The sequence below is a fragment of the Gekko japonicus genome, unplaced genomic scaffold (assembly GCF_001447785.1).
Source record: "Gekko japonicus isolate JY-2015 unplaced genomic scaffold, Gekko_japonicus_V1.1 scaffold2393, whole genome shotgun sequence".
NCBI lineage: Eukaryota > Metazoa > Chordata > Lepidosauria > Squamata > Gekkonidae > Gekko > Gekko japonicus.
Window position 1 is genome coordinate 69,695 of NW_015164730.1, and position 19,479 is coordinate 89,173.

General features: G+C 49.7%; 1 protein-coding gene across 1 annotated transcript in view; it reads left to right on the forward strand.

Annotated features, from left to right (window-relative positions):
• The window catches only part of FBXO22 (F-box protein 22), a 19,764-nt gene extending 528 nt beyond the window's left edge, over positions 1 to 19,236 (forward strand). The window contains exons 2-7 of the mRNA XM_015409613.1: positions 2,759 to 2,891; positions 4,391 to 4,481; positions 6,665 to 6,760; positions 9,287 to 9,451; positions 15,337 to 15,502; positions 18,547 to 19,236. Of these exons, the coding sequence (XP_015265099.1) occupies positions 2,759 to 2,891; positions 4,391 to 4,481; positions 6,665 to 6,760; positions 9,287 to 9,451; positions 15,337 to 15,502; positions 18,547 to 18,955 (1,060 nt within the window). The 3' untranslated portion in view covers positions 18,956 to 19,236. The remainder of the gene's footprint in view (positions 1 to 2,758; positions 2,892 to 4,390; positions 4,482 to 6,664; positions 6,761 to 9,286; positions 9,452 to 15,336; positions 15,503 to 18,546) is intronic.
• Positions 19,237 to 19,479: the final 243 nt, after the last annotated feature.

Below are 19,479 nucleotides of genomic sequence, written 5' to 3' on the forward strand. Positions count from 1 at the left end.
CAGAGCAAGCTAATTTATGCAGTAGCCAAACCGCTCGCTCACAACTTTAATGCCAGTCGCTCACAAAGTAGAATTGTTGCTCACAAGGCTCCACAGCTTAGAGGGAACATTGACCTGGAGGTCAGTTGTAATCAATGCTCCCCCTAAGCTGTAGGGTTCCTGCGAGCAGAAAATCCTACTTGGTGAGCTCCGGGCATTAAAGCTGTGACCGAGCGATTGGGCTACTGCATAAATGAGTTCACTCCGGAGCCCTCCTTCCTGAGCTGAGACAAAAAGGGTGTGAGCCGGAGGCTAAAAAACTGTTCAGCTAGCTCACACTGACTCAGCTCTGAGGGAACACTGGTTGTAATCCCTGGAGATCTCCAGCCACTACCTGGAGTTTGGCAACCCTGTCTGTGACGTTGTGTCCCACTGAGGTCCTTGCCACATGCCCAGGCTCCGCCCCTAAATCTCCAGGAGTTTCCCAGCCTGGCGCTGGTAACCTTACGCCCCCCCATCCCACTCTGAGTTCCGTTCTCCAGGTTTTGCTCTGGAGAGGCATGGTTGCTGCCTTTACCGAGCCAGGAGCGTCACGTTGCCAGCCTCCAGGTGGGGGCTGGAACTTTCCAAGAGTCATACCTGATCTCCAGGTGAGAGAAGAAATCAGTTCCCCTGAGAAAATTATATAGACCGTAAGAGAAATGTTTCTCCCCGGGTACTGCTCCTCCGGAGCTCCAGGAATTTCCAAAGCCAGAGTTGGTGACCCTGCCAGCTGCAGTTTGGGAAATCCCTGGAGCTTTGGGGAGGGAGATCAGCAGAGGGGGTGCCTGGCAAAGGTGCCCTTTCCTCCAGGGGAACTGAGCTCGGTCGTCTGGAGATCAGTTTATTTATTAGATTTCTATCCCGTCCTCCCGGCCTGGGCCGGCTGTCAGGAGATCACCAGACCCCACCGGGAGGTTAGCAGCTGTACAGGAAGTGGCCTCTCTGTCGTGTTTGTATAATGTTGTTTCCTGTGCATGTGATGTCCGCTTTCCCTGCTTGCAGCGACCCTGTGAGGTCGGCTGGGGCGGAGAGGAAATGCCTGACCCGAGATCACCGGATGCACCTGGCAGGAAAGTGGGGATTTGAGCCTGGTAGTCCTAGATAGGTGTTCTAGGGCTACCAGGGCCCTTGCCGGGGAGATGAGGCTGTTGCAGAGCGGTTGGCCTCAGGGCACCCAGTTCTCCCCTCCTTTGTTGTATCTTCACAACAATTTGGAGAGGTAGGTAGGTCAGGCTGAGAGAATGTGGCTGGCCCACGCAGTGGCTCTCACTGGGTTCCTCGGGCAAAAAAAAGGGCCTTTCCCAATACTTAGAATCATAGAGTTGGAAGGGACCTCCAGGGTCATCTAGTCCAACCCCCCTGCACAATGCAGGAAGTTCATAAATATCTCCCACACACACACCCCCAGTGACCCCTGATCCATGCCCAGAAGATGACCAAAAAAACCTCCAGGATCTCCAGCCAAACCGGCCTGGAGAAAAATGGCTTCCTGACCCCAAAGTGGTGATCGGCCTTTCCCTGGGTGTGTAAAAAAGGGCCACGAGAACTAAGCACTGAGGCGACCCTCCCTGCCCTCCCTTCTCATGATCTGCCTCAGTTCACAGAATCCGCATCGCTGACAGGTGGCCGTCTAGCCATCTTGCAGTCCTTTGTGGGGCCTTCTGCGTGCAAAATGTTATTCTCTCCGTATACTGTGGCCCCCAGTGCTCCTCAGGCGTGTTCTGTGGTTGGTGACGAAGGTGGGCTTGTGCCACAGGTATTACTGAGTTAACTATGGCCGAACTGAAAGCGACAGAGAGAACTGAAGAAACATGGCACGGTTAACCGTTGCCTAGAAAGAAGTAAAGGATTCGCTGTAGTGGGGTACAGGGTTACTTAACTTCCTGTACAGGAGCTCTGCCACAAATGCCTCGGAGACTCTGACGGTGGGAGTTGTGGAAGCTTTTTTAATCCAGATAATTTACTCTCCCCCCCCCCACGGCTACAAGGCATGTGATTGGGAGAGGTTCTGATGCACAAATCTGTGCCTGCGTGCTCCCGTTGCCAAATTGGAAACACACAGTCGGAGTACAACAAGTTAGATGAATATCTGTTTAATGCATTTAAAACAGGGAATTCAGGGCTGAGTACCTTTGCACGTCAGCCATTCCAAAGCTGTATTCTGCCATAACCAGGAAAGGCAGAAGGTCTTATACCCCAAATGACAACACGTATAGTTTACACATTAAAGAGTCTCCAATTGGTACCAAGCAATTAACATCATACAGGCATCATTTGACTCAGTGCATCTCTCAGTGGTGTCAGTAATTACACTTGTTTATCTTCAGAACATTGGGAACATTAGAGAACACTGGGTCCCTTCCTGGGCTTGCACGTGGAGAGCTAGCTGATAAGGGCTGTGAATCGCATGCGAGCCCAGGAAGGGACCCAGTGAGGAGAAACAGGAAGCCCAGTCACTGGCGATGTCCAGGGACAAAAAGAACAAGCAGCGACGGAGATTGTCGGTTTGAATCTCCTCTTGCCGCTTTCTTTCTGGATGGCCTTAGGTAGGCTCTTGATTCTCAGACAAAACGCACAGGTATATAGGACTGATACACTGACCGACAGCCTCCCTACAAGGATCACAAGAAGATAGCATGAATGATGCACTTTGAACACACAAGTGCGGTATGAAAGCTAAGGGTTGCTACTTCGGGTCGTATCTGTTCAGAGCGGTGCTGCTTCCTTTGTGTTTCAGTGTGTGCCGGTTATGGAGAGAGTGTTCCCGTCGGTTGCTGAGGAATCGGCAGAGTTTCGCCTGGATCTCTACAGCTGAATCATGTTCATCCAATAATCACGCTCTGGTCCAGGTGTTAGAAGAGGAGCTTGAAGTAAGTGTATGGGCAGTATCAGAGCATATTTGAAAGTATTCGGTAGCTTTGGTAATTGTCCAGGGTGGTTTTTAAATTCATTTTTAAATAGCTGGCTAACTTGTAATAATTTCATTTGATTTTTTAAAAATCGGAGCTGCCTAAATTTGCCAGTAAACTAGTTGCTTTGATTAAAAGAGCTCTTTTGATTCTAGAAGACAGATAGTGCCTCCTCTGTCATCCTTGGCCGTGTTTCTAATTAGTATTTATAGTTAAAAGCAAAGGTTGATGTTAAAATGTGTTACCCAGTGAACCGGTCGCACTTAAGGTTTTTGATCTGCCCATCTAACCAGTGGATTTTGCAGCCTTAGAAATCACATGGGTGTTTCGAGACATTTTAAAATCATTCCTTGACCGTTGCAGGAGGTTGGTGGAGGTCGCTGTGCGTTTTGTTTTAGGATACAGAAACGTACATTATTGCGCAACTTGCTGGTATGAGGCCAGGCAGAGAAGTCTGTAGAAAGCGCTTATGGATTTGCAGCATATGAGCTTTGGACCCGTGAGGTGGAAGGAACGGTAACTGATGAGGCATGAGCCCCTTCCTGACTGAGTCTGCCAACCTTAATGTGTTTCATCGGTTTGTTCTGTAATCTTCGTCTCCGGCATGCAAACCCTGTTGGGACCAGCCAAGCCCTATTAACTTCAGCAAGGCTCCTGAAGGGGAACTTCTTGGTGGGTTGGGCCCTTCTCCTCTGTAGTGCGGGAGGCTACTGAGATGCACTTTTGGTAGCCTCGTCCCGGCGTGGTCACGTGACGTGCCGGCATGCTGCTGATGCTGGACTTTGGCCCTTTTGTTTTGAGTGGCGTGAAAGGCAAGCGCCCAGTGGAGTGTTCTGGAGTTTTCCCAGCTGTATTGGGTGTCGATGACCCAGCAGCGTGGCGCTAAAGACTGTGGATTCTTGTTTCCCCCAAGATGCATCGAGACTGACAATGTTTTTCAGTGAAATGGAAGACTTGCGTCAGTTTTATAAAGAAATGGCTCGGGCAGGGCTCCCAAGTCCAGAGGGGTTTTGAAAAGTCGGTTGTGTGAATGTGAGGTGGCAATTAGAAGCCCTTCTCTGAGCGGCACAGGTAACCTAAGCCGCCGCTGCTGTTATGGACGCAGCTTTCAAAAGGGAAAGAACGATCCTTCTGTTTCGATGACTGTGCATAGTGATAGGACGTCACAGCCGAGAGGTCTTGAGCCTTGGAATGGGAGACAGGCTGTGTCGACTCCGGAAGGGTTTCATCTGTCTTCCCCCGGGAGGGGTGTTCCTAAAGGGTGGGGCTGACCCGTTCTGGGCTAGGCCGAATATATTGGACATTGGCACTTGTGCGCATACATTTGCGTAGGACTGAAAGTGCGGCCTGTCATATGCACCCAGTGCTTGCTTTTTCTCCGAAAGTGAAGCTCGTGAATGTGCGCTCACACACAGACACACAGTCTGTTGTGCTTGGTGGTTTTTTTTTTCATTTTGCAGAAAGTCCAGGTGCTGCCCCAGATGGTGTTTTATATAGCAGATGCAGAGACTTTCAGCGGCCACGAAGAGCACTGCCGTGGGCAAAAGAAAGGTGAGCATCCCTTGAAATCACTTTGTGAGGTTTGGACTTGATGAGACAATGTCAGCGATGCTGCCATTGAAGGTGGAGGGGGGGAGGTGGATGAATAGTCTGCCATCCCTTGAAATCACTTTGCCATTGAAGCTGGAGGGGGGGAGGTGGATGAATAGTCTGCTGTTATCCTGGAATCTTAGCTTTTGTTTCTTCTCGCCTCGTCTTATCTGCTAGTTTAGGCCAGTGACCTTGGTACCTCGCTACTGATGCTTTCCCTGGGAACGCAGGCTCGTTAGCCTGGGTGCGCTTTCGCCTATTCCCCGATTGGCTTAACTCCATCAGGGGACCCCAGTTTGAATTATGTATAACCAGGGGTCATTTCGTAGAAAAAGAGGTGCAGGAGCTCATTAGCACAGCTCATTAGCATAACTTATTTGCATGTGCCACACCCTCTGACATCACCGGAAGTGTGTCAGAAGGCAACACCCACCACTCAGGCTCCACTGGACTCTTTTGGATTGCTAGCTATCGGGGGGGGAAGCGTGCAGATCTGTCCTCACAGAGGAGGGAGAGCTTGTACCTGAATAAAACTTGGTCTTTAAAGGTGCCACTGGACTGTTTTGGACCGGGGGGGGGGCGGGGTCTCTGCAGCTTACCTGGCTGCTTCTTGCTCTGACTGAGGGCTGCTGGGAGCAGGGGGCGGGGCTTGTTGCATGTGCCTGCCCCCTGGGCTCTTTACTGCCGGAGCTCCGCTCCTGTGCGCTCCCGCAGGAAATGACCCCTGTGTATAACTCCCCATTTCCCATGCTTCCAATCAGTTCTGACACAGTATGTGTGCACAGATGACCTGCCCTTACTGTATTCAATAAAGTTGAACCTTTTTAAGGAACGTTGTTGAGAACTGATTGCTGCGGGACTCTGACAGGCAAGCAGAGTCATAATGTGACCAGTGGACATAAACACGGAGGCGGAAGACCAGGTTTTGGGGCCACACTCCGTCAAATGACCCCTGGCGAGTTAGTCTTTTCCAGTGGTTTAGGGTGGTGTTCTTAGGGAGCTGTGAGAATGCATCACGTTAAACAGCTCCTGCAATAAGGTGACGTCTGTTTCGCCCGTCTGAAACAGACGCCCGTCCGACTCGTTTGGACACCTCCAGATAGGGGCTGTGTCCGTTCCTGGCAGGCTTCTGTGGGAAAACAGAGCCCTGCAGCTAACCTGGGCCTTCTGAGCATGCGGAAGGAGCCAATTTTCAGATATCTCAAAGACTTATTATTATGATTTGAAACATTTATTCGCCACCTTTCCCCCTTGCGGCACTCAAGGCAGCTTACAACATAGATAAAACATTATAAAACACGTAATGAAAACAATTATAAAACCTGTAAAGGCCACGGATTAAAAACTCCCAATTAGGACTGCCAGTAATGAGAGCTAAATCAAAATACAGCCCTAAATAAAACTTTCTTCAGTTGCCTCCCAAAGATCAACAATGAGGGGGCCAGGTGCACCTCCCAAGGGAGGTTGTTCCATAATGATGGGGCCGCCACAGAAAAGGCTGTCTCTTATGTACCCACTGAATAACAACCTGCCGGTAGGCACCCCCACCCCCTGTACTATGTGGCCTTAGGTAAGGGAATTAGATTGCACTTGCAACCTGCCTGTAAACCGCTCTGAGACCTTCGGGTCTTTAATTGGTGGGACAGACAGGAGGACATCTCCTCGTGATCTTAATTCCCAGGCAGGAACAAATTGGAGAAGACCGTCCTCCAGGTGCCCTGGTTCCAAGTCAGGCAGCTTTAAGGGACAAAACCAGCAAATCGAATTGGGCTTGGGGTGGCTCGGTAGCCAGTGTAATTGCTGTAATATTGGGGACATACAGTCCCAATAGCTGGCCTTGACCAGCAGGCATGCTACACTAGCTGCAATTTCTGAACAGTCTTCAAGGGTAGCCCCAAGTAAAGCACATTGCAGTAGTCCGGTCTGGATGTAACAAAGGCGTGGATCACTGTGACTAGATCTGACTGATCCAGGAATGGATGTAGTCGACATACTGGCCGGGGCTGGGTAAATGCACTCTGAGGCACAGCAGCCCTCTGGTTTTCTTGTCCGCATCTTCCGCTTGTACTGTTGTGCGTGTCTCCCCCCCCCCCCCCCCCCCCGGCAACATCAACATGTACAGATTACCTTGCGTTTAATTACAGCTCGAAGAAGAAATAGTAAAGAAACAGCCATCGCTTTAGAGAAGTTATTGCCCAAACGATGCCAAGTCCTTGGATTGGTGACGCCTGGGACTGTAGGTAAGAACATGTCCTGACTTCAGCTGCGTCTTGGGGCTGTTCCTTCCCTTCTTTTATAGGAAGACAGAAATGTGTATGTGACTTAAATCTGGATGTCTTGCCGGTTAAGGAATGGTCCTCATTGAAATGAAGCTCCCGTAGAATTGTGTGGGGCCACCCAAGCTCGGTGTTCCAGAGCACTTGGGATGAACCAGCCCCTCCACATGGGGATCCGACCACTGTGGTTTACACCCCGATCATCGTCCATGCTCAGCGGCCCTGGCGCACACTCCCAACATGATTGCAGCCTCCAGTTTGGTTTCAGGCTGGGTATCCCAGTTAACGTTATGCAGGGCTCTTTTTGTAGAAAAAGCCCAGCAGGAGCTCATTAGCATAATAGGCCACGCCCAACACCAGAGACTCATTAGCATATTAGGCCACATCCCTGCCACCACGTCTCATTAGCACATTAGGCCACACCCCATGTTACCAGAAGTGTGCTTATCCAGCCACACCCACCTTTTGCTTGTTATTCTGTTTAACTTGTTTGTTGCCTTTTTTTGTAGCAGGAACTCCTTTGCATGTTAGGCCACACACCCCTAATGTAGCCAATCCTAATGGATTTCTGCTGTTGGGTGTGGCCTATTATGCTAATGAGTTCCTGCTGGGCGTGGCCAACTCGGGAGCCAGCCGGAACTCCGTTCCTGTACATTCCTGTCCCAAAATAGCCCTGACGTTATGACTGAACGCTTATTTTCACAACACCAGCCCCGGTGCAGAGCTCACAGAACCAAGGACAGAAATTGGGGAGGAACTGCATATACAAAACCCATTCGGAATAACCCCAGATACAAAGCATGCTTGTGGTTAGCCGCACTCCCGAGAATCTCTCTCTGCCTTTTCCAGACTGCTCTGGGAGACCCAGGTCCCAGGACCCACTCCCACTGGGTTACTTTGCTAACCAGGTGCAGAGAATCAGGCTTTCAAAGGCATATCAAGAAGTCAAGGTCGCTTCCTCCTCTGTTCTCTGTTGTGCTGCCACCTACAGTATGGGAGGCGGCCTCTGCCGCGTGCTCCAAATGCTACATAGCTCCCTTTGCTGAAGTCAGCGCAGCCCTTTCCGCATTTGCCCGCCACTCTGGATTTTCTCAGTGTTCGAGTCGAGGCAGTTTGAGTCCTCGGCAAAACGGCATCCAGATAACCCCGGGGGGCAACAGCGGGCTGAAACCGGGGCTGGCCACGGAAGGGGGGGGGAATGTGATGCAGAATTGGGGGGGGGATTTAAAAGAAGGTTGAATTCGATTTTAAAAGAAGGTTGAATTCGATTTCAGTGCAGAAGGGCTTGGAGGACACCGCGGTGAACGTGGATGAAAAGGAAAGTGCAGGAAAGGGGCCTGCCTGGGAGGCGCTGCCTTTGATCTGTCTGCTCTTTCTTTCCAAATGTGTCTGTCCCCGTGTGTGACGTGCCGTCAAGTGGCTTCTGCAGAATAATCACTCTATGATGTTTAGTCTTATTCTTTTTCCAATCTAGGCATCATGAGAAGAACATACAAGACGTCATGCAGATGAGGACGAACTTCCCCAGAGTAACCGTTTCGTTTCGATATTTCTTTTTCATACAAATATCAGTTCTGCTTCCACTTATTCATTCACCTTCCAAAAGGATATCTCTAATTCCTAGCAACTTTGGAATAGCTTATAACCGGCACATAGCCTATGTATCAAATCGGGCTGATCATGACGTCTAGATTGGAAAAAGAATAAGATTAAACATCATGGAGTGATTATTCTGCAGTGTATTTATATTGGTTGCACTGTTGCAGTATTTCTGTATGTAATACGATGGCCATACTGCTACCCCTCTGTGTTTGCTAACTGTCAAGTGGCTTCTGACATAGGGGGCCTCTGTGGACTCATGACCTACAAAACAGCCTCGCTCGGGTCTTGCAAACTGAAGGCCGTGGCTTCCTTGGTGGAGTCCGTCCATCTCGTGTTGGGCCTTCCTCTACGGTTTGCTGCAGCCTGTGAAATTTTTATTAGCTCATCTCCGAGATTTGAGTGTGGGTGTGGGTGTGTGTCATGAGACCCTGGGTCTGCGTAACCTCTCGTGTTCTGTGCTGATTGCTCTCTGGGCTTTTGGGCAGGGGTGCTCCCTAGCACAGCTAACTGAGACAGGAGAGGCCAGGGTTTAAACCCCGGAACTCTTGCTTGCAAGGCATCTGCTCCACAGACTGGTGTGAGTATGCACAAGAGTGTAAGATCAAATGGTTTTTCTTTAAAAATTTCTGCTGCCCAATTCTCGAAAACCTATCCTCAACAGGGTGGACTGGCGGAAGTTTTGTGTCATTTTGTTCTGCTAGCCAAAATGGGGACATTTTAAAAAATACCATTCACAACAAAGGAGGCGAGTTTTGAAGTAATTAAACAAACACAACAAAGCAACGGTGGCGGTTTTTGTTTTTTTGCATGCCAATACGGAGGGCCATGCTGGGAGCCCCAAAGGTCTTAAAATAAAGTTCACCTGTTAAACAGATTTCCCCTTTTCAGTCACCCCAACAGGATCTCGCAGCGGCCGGCCTCTGGAAGTTGAAGATGGTGAAGCGGGCTTTGCGTTATTGTTCCCCAAGATGGATGGAGTGAAGATTCAGACCTTCCACTTTTTTAAAGACCCGAAGTCCAAGGTCATTGATGAAAACCAGTTTGCTGAAGCAGGCGAGTAGAGTTAAAATGCCAGGGAAGTAGATGTTACGGTAGTGGATGAGGACCTTACCAAACTTGTGTTTGGTGTAGTGGTTAAGTGTGCGGACTCTAATCTGGGAGAACTGGGTTTGATTCCCCACTCCTCCACTTGCACCTGCTGATGTGACCTTGGGTCAGTCGCAAGCTCTGGCACAGCTGTCCTTGAAAAAGAGCAATTTGTGTCAGAGTTCTCTCAGCCCCACACACCTCACAGGGTGTCTGTTGTGGGGAGGGGAAGGGGAAGGAGTTTGTAAGCCGCTCTGAGACCCCTCTGGGTAGTGAAGGGCGGGGTATAAATCCAATCTCCTCTTCTTCTTCTTTTAAGCCGTGTGTATGTAGAAAATTCATTTGACCCCCCACCATTCACTCGGACAGCACCCAAAGTGGCTGATATAATTCTTCTCTCCTCCATTTTATCCTCACAACTACCCTCTGAAATAGATTAGGCTAAGAGAGTGTGGCTGGCCCAGGTTGCCCAGTGAGCTCCCGTGGCACAAGTGGGGATTCGAACCCAGGTCTCCCAGGTACTAATCCAACACTGCACCACCCTGGCGCTTGCACACTCTTTCTCTTTTTATATTTGTTGTGTGTGTGTGTGTGTGTGTGTGTGTGTATGGGTATATGTATATATGTGAGACAGGATGCTGGACGACGTGGACCACTGGTCTGATCCAGCAGGGCTCTTCTGATGTTCTTATGAAGGCCTCAGCCTCTCTGCCCTCTTGCTGGCCCTCCAGTAGAACTGGTTGGCCACTGTGTGAGACGGGATACTGGGCTAGATGGACCGCTGGTCTGATCCAGAAGGGCTCGTCTGATGTTCTTAGGAAGGCCTCACAGCCTCTATGCCCTGTTGTTGATATTCCTGAGGAACTGGTTGGCCACTCTGTGAGACGGGATGCTGGACTAGATGGACCACTGGTCTTACCCAGCTGGGCTCTTCTGATGTTCTAATGAAGGCCTCGGCCTCTGTGCCCTGTTGTTGGCCCTCCGGAGGAACTGGTTGGCCGCTGTGTGAGACAGGAGGCTGGACTAGGTGGACCCTCACTGGTCTGATCGAGCAGGGCTCTTCTGATGGTCTTATCAGGGAAGGCGTTGGCCTCTATGCCCTGTTGTTGCCCCTCCAGAGGAACTGGTTGGCCGCTGTGTGAGACAGGAGGCTGGACTAGGTGGACCCTCACTGGTCTGATCGAGCAGGGCTCTTCTGATGGTCTTATCTACCCCGAGGTGTGATCTGGCAGAAGGCCGTTCCTATCACGTCATATCTTTCTGTCCCTGAGTCTGAACGTGTGTCAGGAGAAAGAAAACACTTTTCAAGGTTTCATTTCTAAGCCTTTCCGTGTGTGTCCGTGGTGTGTGTTGTGGCTTGGCTTGGGGGAATGCGGAGCCCAAGCAGACTCAGCAAGCCAGAGGCTGCCATGACGGGAGTGGTCCCCCGGCACCCTTTTACGTTTCCCCATAGAAGGCTGCCTGCATCAAGCAAGTTTAAAGGCATCTGTCGCGCTCTGCCTCACGGATGCTTCGCAGCAAACCCCCGTGTGTGTGTGTGTGTTGCTGCCTGATATCTAAAACAGCCCAACGCAAGCGCTCAGAGATAGGATTGAAAGAACTGGCTTCCTTTTGCTTAAGGAAAAGAAGGCAAAGGAGCGGTTCCCAGAAACCTCTCGGGGCGTTTTCCCTCGGCGGCTGCTGATAGGATGGGAAGAGAAATGCTCTTCTTTTCCCCCAGAGGTCGATTCAAGAGAAGTGTCCTTTTCACAAGAGCAGTTCCCAACATCGGGAACAGCTGCCAATTCCTTCATAGTTTTGGGTTTCTTTTCCCCCCACGAGCAAGATCGGCAAGGCGCTTGTCGGGGATCCTCTGGGCACAGGGCGGTCCAGCCTTGAGAGGGGGAAGTCGGGTGAGACACTGCTTCGGAGCCCCTTCTGGGCTGTGTCTGGCTCTATGCTGCCGGGCCTCCTCTGCCAGGACCTGTATGGGAGTCCGATTACGCTCGGAGAAATGCTTTATAATCAGTCTCCAAGGACCCGTGACTCGGCATTGTTCTGTTAGCCCCCCTTCCCTGCAACTCTTCATCCCACAAGAGGTTACTGCGATATCATTTCTGTCCCTGCATTTTTTCAGGGGGTCAAGGTTATTCCAGAACCTTAGGGGCAATCTACGTAGAACGCCCAGATGTTTTGTTCAAAATATTGTTTCTCCTAACTTCCATCTGTTTTTGTCTTTAAAAAGAGAGAGAGAGAGAGACAGGAGAATGCCGGTGTGGTGTAGTAGTTAAGAGCAGCAGGACTCTAATCTGGAGAACCAGCTTTAATTCCCCACCCCTCCTCCCCATGAAGCCTGCCGGGTGACCTTGGGCCAGTCACAGTTCTCTTCAAATTCTCTCAGCCCCACCTCCCTTACAAGATGCCTGTTCTGAGGAGAGGAAGGGAATGCTGATTGTAAGCTGCTTTGAGACTCCTTATGGTAGAGAAAAGCAGGGTAGAAAAACCTAGTTTTCTCCTTTAAAAAAAAACAAGAGTCTCTTCCATTGCCCATTCCTTCTCCCCCCTTGGGGGGAGCCAGTTTGGTGTCGTGGTTAAGTGCGCGGACTCTAATCTGGGAGAACCTGGTTTGATTCCCCACTCCTCCACTCGCACCTGGCCGGATGACCTCGGGCAAGCCGTAGCTCTGATAAGAGCTGTTCTTGAAAAAGAGCCGTTTCTGTCAAGAGCTCTCTCAGCCCCACCCACCTCACAGGGTGTCTGTTGTGGGGAGGGGAAGGGAGAGGAGTTTGTAAGCCGCTCTGAGACACCATTGGGTAGTGAAGGGCGGGGTATAAATCCAATCTCCTCCTCTTCCTCTTCTTCTCTTGGTGAAGACGCAATGGAAATGAAGGTGTAACAGGTTTGTTTTCCAACTTGGGGCATCTACCCCGTGAAGAGTAACTAGTCCAGCTTGTTTTTCTGGGTCCTTTTTGACTTGGGGAGGCATTTTCGGAGCCTCCCTCCCGGCTCTGTGTACCTGAGGTGCTCCGGGAGAGTGTTTTTTACCTGACCACAGAGGAAGCTGCCCATCTGCTGTACTAGCAGCTTTCATGCATTCCGGCATGTAAAATATTAACAACTGGTCGGTTTTGCCAAGTGCAGCATAAGACAGAACGTGCCGTTACAGGCTGTGATGCTCAGCTCAATATCTCCTTGTCCAGATCTCCTGGTGGTGTGGTAGGGGTCCTGAATTGCCCCGCCTGGCTGCTGAAGTTAACTAAAAGTGAACCAATTGAAGTTTCAACCCTGAAGAGGCAGAGGCAGTGCTGGTTGGGGAAGTCGAGGTCTTGAAGGACATTGCTCTCCTCACTTAAGACAGGGAGTTCGGCTGCCTTGTGCAGGCTCAGTAAAAAGCCTCGGGGTCATACAGGATCCAGCTTTTATTACTAGAGAAGGACGTTGATGCAACAAAGGCTTTCTGCCAACACAGCCTAGCCCCTAAGACGGCCCCGTACATTGATACGGCTGACCTGGCCCCCTGGATAAGAACATAAGAGACGCCAATGTTGGATCAGGCCAAAGGCCCGTCCAGTCCAACACTCTGTGTCACACAGTGGCCAGAAATACCAGGTGCCATCAGGAGGTCCACCAGTGGGGCCATTAGGAGGTCCACATTAGAAGCCCTCCCACTGTTGACTCCCCCCCCAAGCACCAAGAAGACAGAGCATCACTTGCCACGGAGCCCCTATCTATACCTTGTGGCTAACAGCCACTGATGGACCTCTGCTCCATATGCTTATCTAATTCCCTTTTGAAGCCGTCCATGCTTCAAAAGGGAATTAGATCTGTGCCACAACAACATTGAGATGAGACTGCTACAGTGTTCCCTCTAAGCTGAGTTAGTGTGAGCTAGCTCCCAGTTTTTTAGCCTCCGGCTCACACATTTTTGTCTTAGCTCAGGAAGGAGGGCTCCAGAGCAAACTAATTTAGGCAGCAGCCCAGTCGCCCGCTCACAACTTTAATGCCAGTCGCTCACAAAGTAGAATTTTTTGCTCACAAGACTCCACAGCTTATTGGGAGCATTGGACTGCTGTAATGCACTGTTCATTGGCCTCCCCTCAAAATCAATTCAGAGACTCCAGCTGGTCCAGAATGCCAAGGCTTGGCTATTAACGGGAGCTAGACGAAGCGTGTCTATGACTCCCATTCCGCAGACGCTCCATCGCCTGCCCATTTGTTACTGGGCTCAGTCCAAGGTATTGGCTGTCATGTATAATGTCCCGCGTGGCCTTGATCCTACTTATTTACCGGACTGCCGCTTCCCCTGAGCTCTGCTGCGACAATTTTGCTCATTATCAGCAGGGGCTCCTTCAGGTGCCAGCCTGTAGATGGGCAGAATGAACGGCTTCCTGCACACGTGCTTTTTTCCATTGTTGCTCCCACCTTGTGGAAAGCTCCCGCTCTCCTGGCCTTCCACAAATTATGCAAAACTGAACTATTCAGGAGGGCTTTTCTGTGCAGGGAACAGGGTTTCCACTGTAGAAAATGGTTCACAGACATACTTGGATAAAGGATTAGAGATGGTGGCCTGTACTGCTATGTATAGCATGTTTGGTGTAGTGGTTAAGTGTGCGGACTCTAATCTGGGAGAACCGGGTTTGATTCCCCACTCCTCCGCATGCAGCTGCTGGTGTGACCGTGGGTCAGTCACAAGCAGTGTTCCCTCTAAGCTGAGTTAGTGTGAGCTAGCTCACAGTTTTTTTAGCCTCCGGCTCACACGTTTTTGTCTTAGCTCAGGAAGGAGGGCTCCAGAGCAAACCAATTTATGCAGTAGCCAAATCGCTCGCTCACATCTTTAATGCCAGTAGCTCATAAAGTAGAATTTTTGCTCACAAGACTCCACAGCTTAGAGGGAGCATTGGTCACAAGTTCTCTCGGAGCTGTTCTCTCAAGAGCAGTTCTCAAAAGAGCTCTCTCAGCCCCACCTACCTCACAGGGTGTCTGTTGTGGGAAGGGGAAGGGAAAGGAGATTGTAAACCGCTCTGAGACTTCGAGTGAGGGGCAGGGTAGAAAGAAGAAGAAGAGATTGGGTTTATACCCCGCCCTTCACTGCCCAAAGAAGTCTCAGAGCGGCTTGCAATCTCCTTTCCCTTCCCTTCCCCACAACAGACACCCTGTAAGGTGGGTGGGGCTGAGAGAGCTCTGACAGAAACTGCTCTTTTTCAAGGACAGCTCTCACAAAACTATGGCTTGCCCAAGGTCATCCAGCCAGGTGCAAGTGGAGGAGTTGGGGAATCAAACCCGGTTCTCCCAGATTAGAGTCCACGCACTTAACCACTACACCAAACTGGCTCGAAGAAGAAATCCAATCTTTTCTTCTTCTGTAGCTTATAGTAAGTAGGTTCCTATTATGTAATTTTTGTACCACTTAATGTGTCACATTAATATTTACACAATGCTGCTTTTTCCTTTCTAGTGGTCCAGGCTTCTAATATCCTAATGCGTTGGTTATCGAATGTCCCATTTCGTTCATCGTACCGACTCACTCTGTGTAATCTGCTTTAGGTGCCTGTGAGAAGGGCAAACTATCGACAACGTAAATAAATTAAACGAATGTGTGAAGCCTCTAGTGGCGTAGGCTCCCAAGGTCAGGCAGGGCTTAGGGGCCGCCATAACAGTGCTGAGTCTTTGAAGAGGCTTTCTGCTTTGTGTTGCCTGTTCCCTCATGCCTGGGGGTGGGGGGGCAGCAAAGGCAGGGTATAATCTAAACCCAGAATATATATGCTGGTGTAGTCCATCCAAGGCCCGAGTTAGAATTTCTGAGACCATCTTGTTATTCCGGCTAAAAGGCAGCAGTACACGAGTTAACTCTCCCCCCCCCCCTTTCTGATCAGGTCTGAAGAACAACCCAGATCTCAGAGTGGTCCTTCTGTTTGGATACAACACCTGGAAGTCGGGAGCCACGCGGTTTCTGCACCAGATAGTCAACCGCTTGAATGAAAAAAGTATCATCTTGGCTGGGGGACACGTGGATAGCTTTACATCTCTGACTTCGGAGAAGTGGGTATCTTTTGAAAGGGGTGTGTGATCTCCTTTCTAAATGTATCAAGCTTGTCTTGTGTTCTTATGACTTGCCACTGCGTTTGGGAGACCCCATCCAGCGTCGTCGTTTAGGGTTGTTTCTGGTGCTGTCGGGCAGATCCTCTGGAGAGGTGGTGTGTAAGTTTTCTAAATAATACAACAAAACCTAGGCTATTAATTGTTGTGGGTTTTCCAGGCTGTGTGGCCGTGGTCTTGGCATTGTAGGACTGGACGTTTCGTCAGCAGCTGTGGCTGGCATCCTCAGAGGTATAACACAGAAAGAGGGAGTACTCTCTGTATCAAGGTGAGAAGAAAACTGGTAGGCAGGTAATTGATATCTTGTATGAGTTCCCTAGGCTGTTAACATGCTAATGGAGGAGCTTTCCTGAGGAGGTTCTTTTGCATATGGATTGGCTGTTGAAATTCTACTCTTATCTAATCTTATCTCTTCTTTCCTGTTGAAATTGTGTTTTTGTTTATGAATTTCAATGGCTTCCCTGTGTAATCTGACGTGGTCATTGGATGTGTTGTCCAGCCTTTCAGTGTCTTGGAACCTTCCTGAGTAGATATAAATTACCTGCCTACCAGTTTTCTCACCTTGACACATGGAGGAATTTCAGACAGACGATATAATCCGGAAGAGGAACGGTTCCCAAACGGTTTCTGGTCTGTAATTTCAGACAGAACCATTTTAGAACCAGTTCCCTACCGGAATATATTTGTAATTTCAGACACAAACACTTCTGTCCTATTTAGGAAACGGGGCTGAAGCGTTTTACCTGTCAACCGCTTCCAATTAGTCTTCAGTTTCCTTTCCCGGTTCCGATGCACTTTTTCCCGCCGTTTTTCACCCGCGTGGGCGATCTCTGACTTGGTTTTTTACGTTCGCGTTATAGCGCTATAGCACAGGCATTATAGCGCTATAATGCAACAGCATTTCAACCCCATTGAAATGCCTGGAGTGTTTTGCTATAGTGCTATAGTGCTATAAAGCGAATGTTCAAAAAAAAAAACTGGAGATCGCCCGCATGGGAAAAAACGGCAGGGAAAAAGTGGGGGAAAGCAGTGCAGTCTGAAATGGCAAACCGCTTCAGATCCAGCTCTTTACCAGAAGGGGAAAGCCGTGTGTGAAATGGCAGCCCTATACCGGTTTACTCCATGACAGATCAAAAATGGCTTCAAAAGGGTAATGTGAAATTCCTCAGAGAGTAGAAGAGGATTTATACCCCGCCCTTCACTACCCAAAGGAGTCTCAGAGCGGCTTACAAACTCCTTTCCCTTCCCCTCCCCACAACAGACACCGTGTGAGGTAGGTGGGGCTGAGAGAGCTCTTGACAGAAACTGCTCTTTTTCAAGAACAGCTCTTATCAGAACTACGGCTTGCCCAAGGTCATCCAGCAGGTGCAAATGGAGGAGTGGGGAATCAAACCCGGTTCTCCCAGATTAGAGTCCGTGTACTTAACCACTATACCAAACTGGCGCTCCATCTTTGTGTTATACCTCTGAGGATGCCAGTCACAGCTGCTGGGAAAACGTCAGGTCCTCCAGTGCCAAGACCACGGCCACACAGCCCAGAAAACCCACAACAACTAATGAACTCCGGCCGTGAAAGCCTTCGACAACACATTAAAACCTAGGCTGCTTACGTTGCATTAGTGGCCTGGTTGGAGCTTTCTAGCCATTAGGGACTTGTGTATTTTTTGGCCGGCCTGGGTATGGCACCTGACCTCTGGACTATTTCCTCCTCCAGTCGGTGTTGGGCATATCAAGCAGCCGTTTTCCTCCTTCCCTTTTGGTCTCATGTATCCGTGCCAGGTGCATGGATTCCCCAAAGTCTGATGGCGTGGTAATGAAGGCTAGCTGAGTTCTGGGTGGCTTCCAGTCCCTTGAGCCCTGTGAGCACTGCTTTCAGAACGACATGTCCCTTCTATGAGAAGGCCCTGACCCTATATAGTTACTCTAGGCAGAGTGCAGCAGGGGAAAGGGAGGTGTCATTTCAGGTGAATTATTGTTAAGTCAGAACTTTATCGCAAAGTGACATGATCGTGAGGCTGTTCTTCCACTGCCTTATTTTCCCTTGCTGCCCTGGTGAAGTTTCTGCAGAAGAGGTTGGGGTGTGCACTCAGTAGCCAGTTTGATGTAGTGGTTAAGAGCAGTGAACTCTTAATCTGGAGAACTGGGTTTGATTCCCCCACTCCTCCACATGCAGCCAGCTGGGTGATCTTGGGTAAGTCACAGTTCTTTCAGAGCTGTTCTCTCAGAGCTCTCTCAGCCCCACCTATCTGTCTGTTGTGGGGAGAGGAGGGGAAGAAGAAGAAGAGAAGGGATTGGATTTATATACCGCCCTTCACTCAGAGTATCAGAGCGGCTCACAAACTCCTTTCCCTTCCCCTCCCCACAACAGACACCCTGTGAGGTAGGTGGGGCTGAGGACTGCTCTTTTCAAGGACTGCTCTTGAGAGAACAGTTCTGACAGAACTATGGCTTGCCCAAGGTCATCCAGCAGCTGCAACTGGAGGAGTGGGGAATCAAACCCGGTTCTCCCAGATTAGAATCTGTGCACTTAACCACTACACCAAATTGGCTGAAGGAGATTGTAAGCTGCTTTGAGACTCCAAGTGAAGGGCAGGGTATAAATCCAACTCTTTTTCTTCTATATCGGTATTTTTTTGGATGTTTATTCAGCTGAATACAGATTAGACAATTTGATTCAGCTACCGAAATAGCCATGCCTGGATAAAAGCGGATATTATTCAGCTTTTTATTTGGGCACGGCTAGAAGGTATTTATAGAGACCGCTGGGATTGCTCCAGTGCTGGACTCGGTGGGGCCCAATCAATCCATGGGGAATAGCGCTCACGGTTCTGTAATAAAGTCCCGCGTGCATGTTTCTGTGGGTTAATAGTAATCCATATTACTTTTCTTGCTTTGTAGAATGGATGTAGTTTTGTTGGTGCTGTTGTCTGCTGGTGGGGGAAAAAACCTTTCCAACATGGGGCTTCTCTTACCCCTCTCTCTTTCAGTAACAGTCAGCCTTCCGAATCCTGTGGCGTTGTCGGCTTGACATTTAGCGGACCCCAGATCCAGAGTGCCACCGTTCTGTTAGATCAGGATGTAGTCGACGAGAAGACAGCGGAAGCGGCAATGCAGCGCCTCAAGGCAGCAAGCATCCCTGAACACAACACCATCGGCTTCATGTTCGCCTGTGTCGGCCGGGGATACCAACATTACAAAACCAAGCGGAACCTTGAAGCAGACGCCTTCCGCAAGTTTTTCCCCAGCATTCCACTCTTCGGCTTTTTTGGACACGGGGAAATCGGATGCGACCGAATTGTGACTGGGAATTTTATACTCCGGGAATGTAATAATAACATCAAAGATGACCTGCTGCATGGTTACACCACTGTGATGACCCTCATCCACCTGGGCTGAGCCAAAACAAACCAAGCTTAAGCCTCTCGTGGTCGGTGTGCCAGCGGAGTCACAGAGCAGCTTCCCATTCCAGAAGCGTTTAAAAAACAAAACAAAAAAAACTAGGACAGTGTACACAGTTGCCTCCTGAGAGACAAAAGTGACCATTGTCCTGTTGGTTTCGTGCTTTCTAGCCGGTGTAAAAATTAGCTTAGGTGAATGAGGGCTTCTTTTCCCACCGCATACAATTTTAAAATTGCAAATGTGTCTGTTCTGTAGTAAAATTTTTATTTCATCCCCCCCCCCCCCCCCCCCCCCCCCGGTTGGACAGAACAGCGCTCAGACTTGTTCAGGGACTCGTCAGGGACTACATCCGGGTGGGACTGAAATATCAGTATTGCCGCATGGGATTTGTGGACTGACTTCCCCATACTGACCAAGTTTGGCGTTGAATGCCTTGTGCACTTGGTTGCAGCACATGGGACGCTCTCCTTTTGGGATGTAAATCTGCATATCTGAATCAGGCCCTCTTATTAAATCAGTTG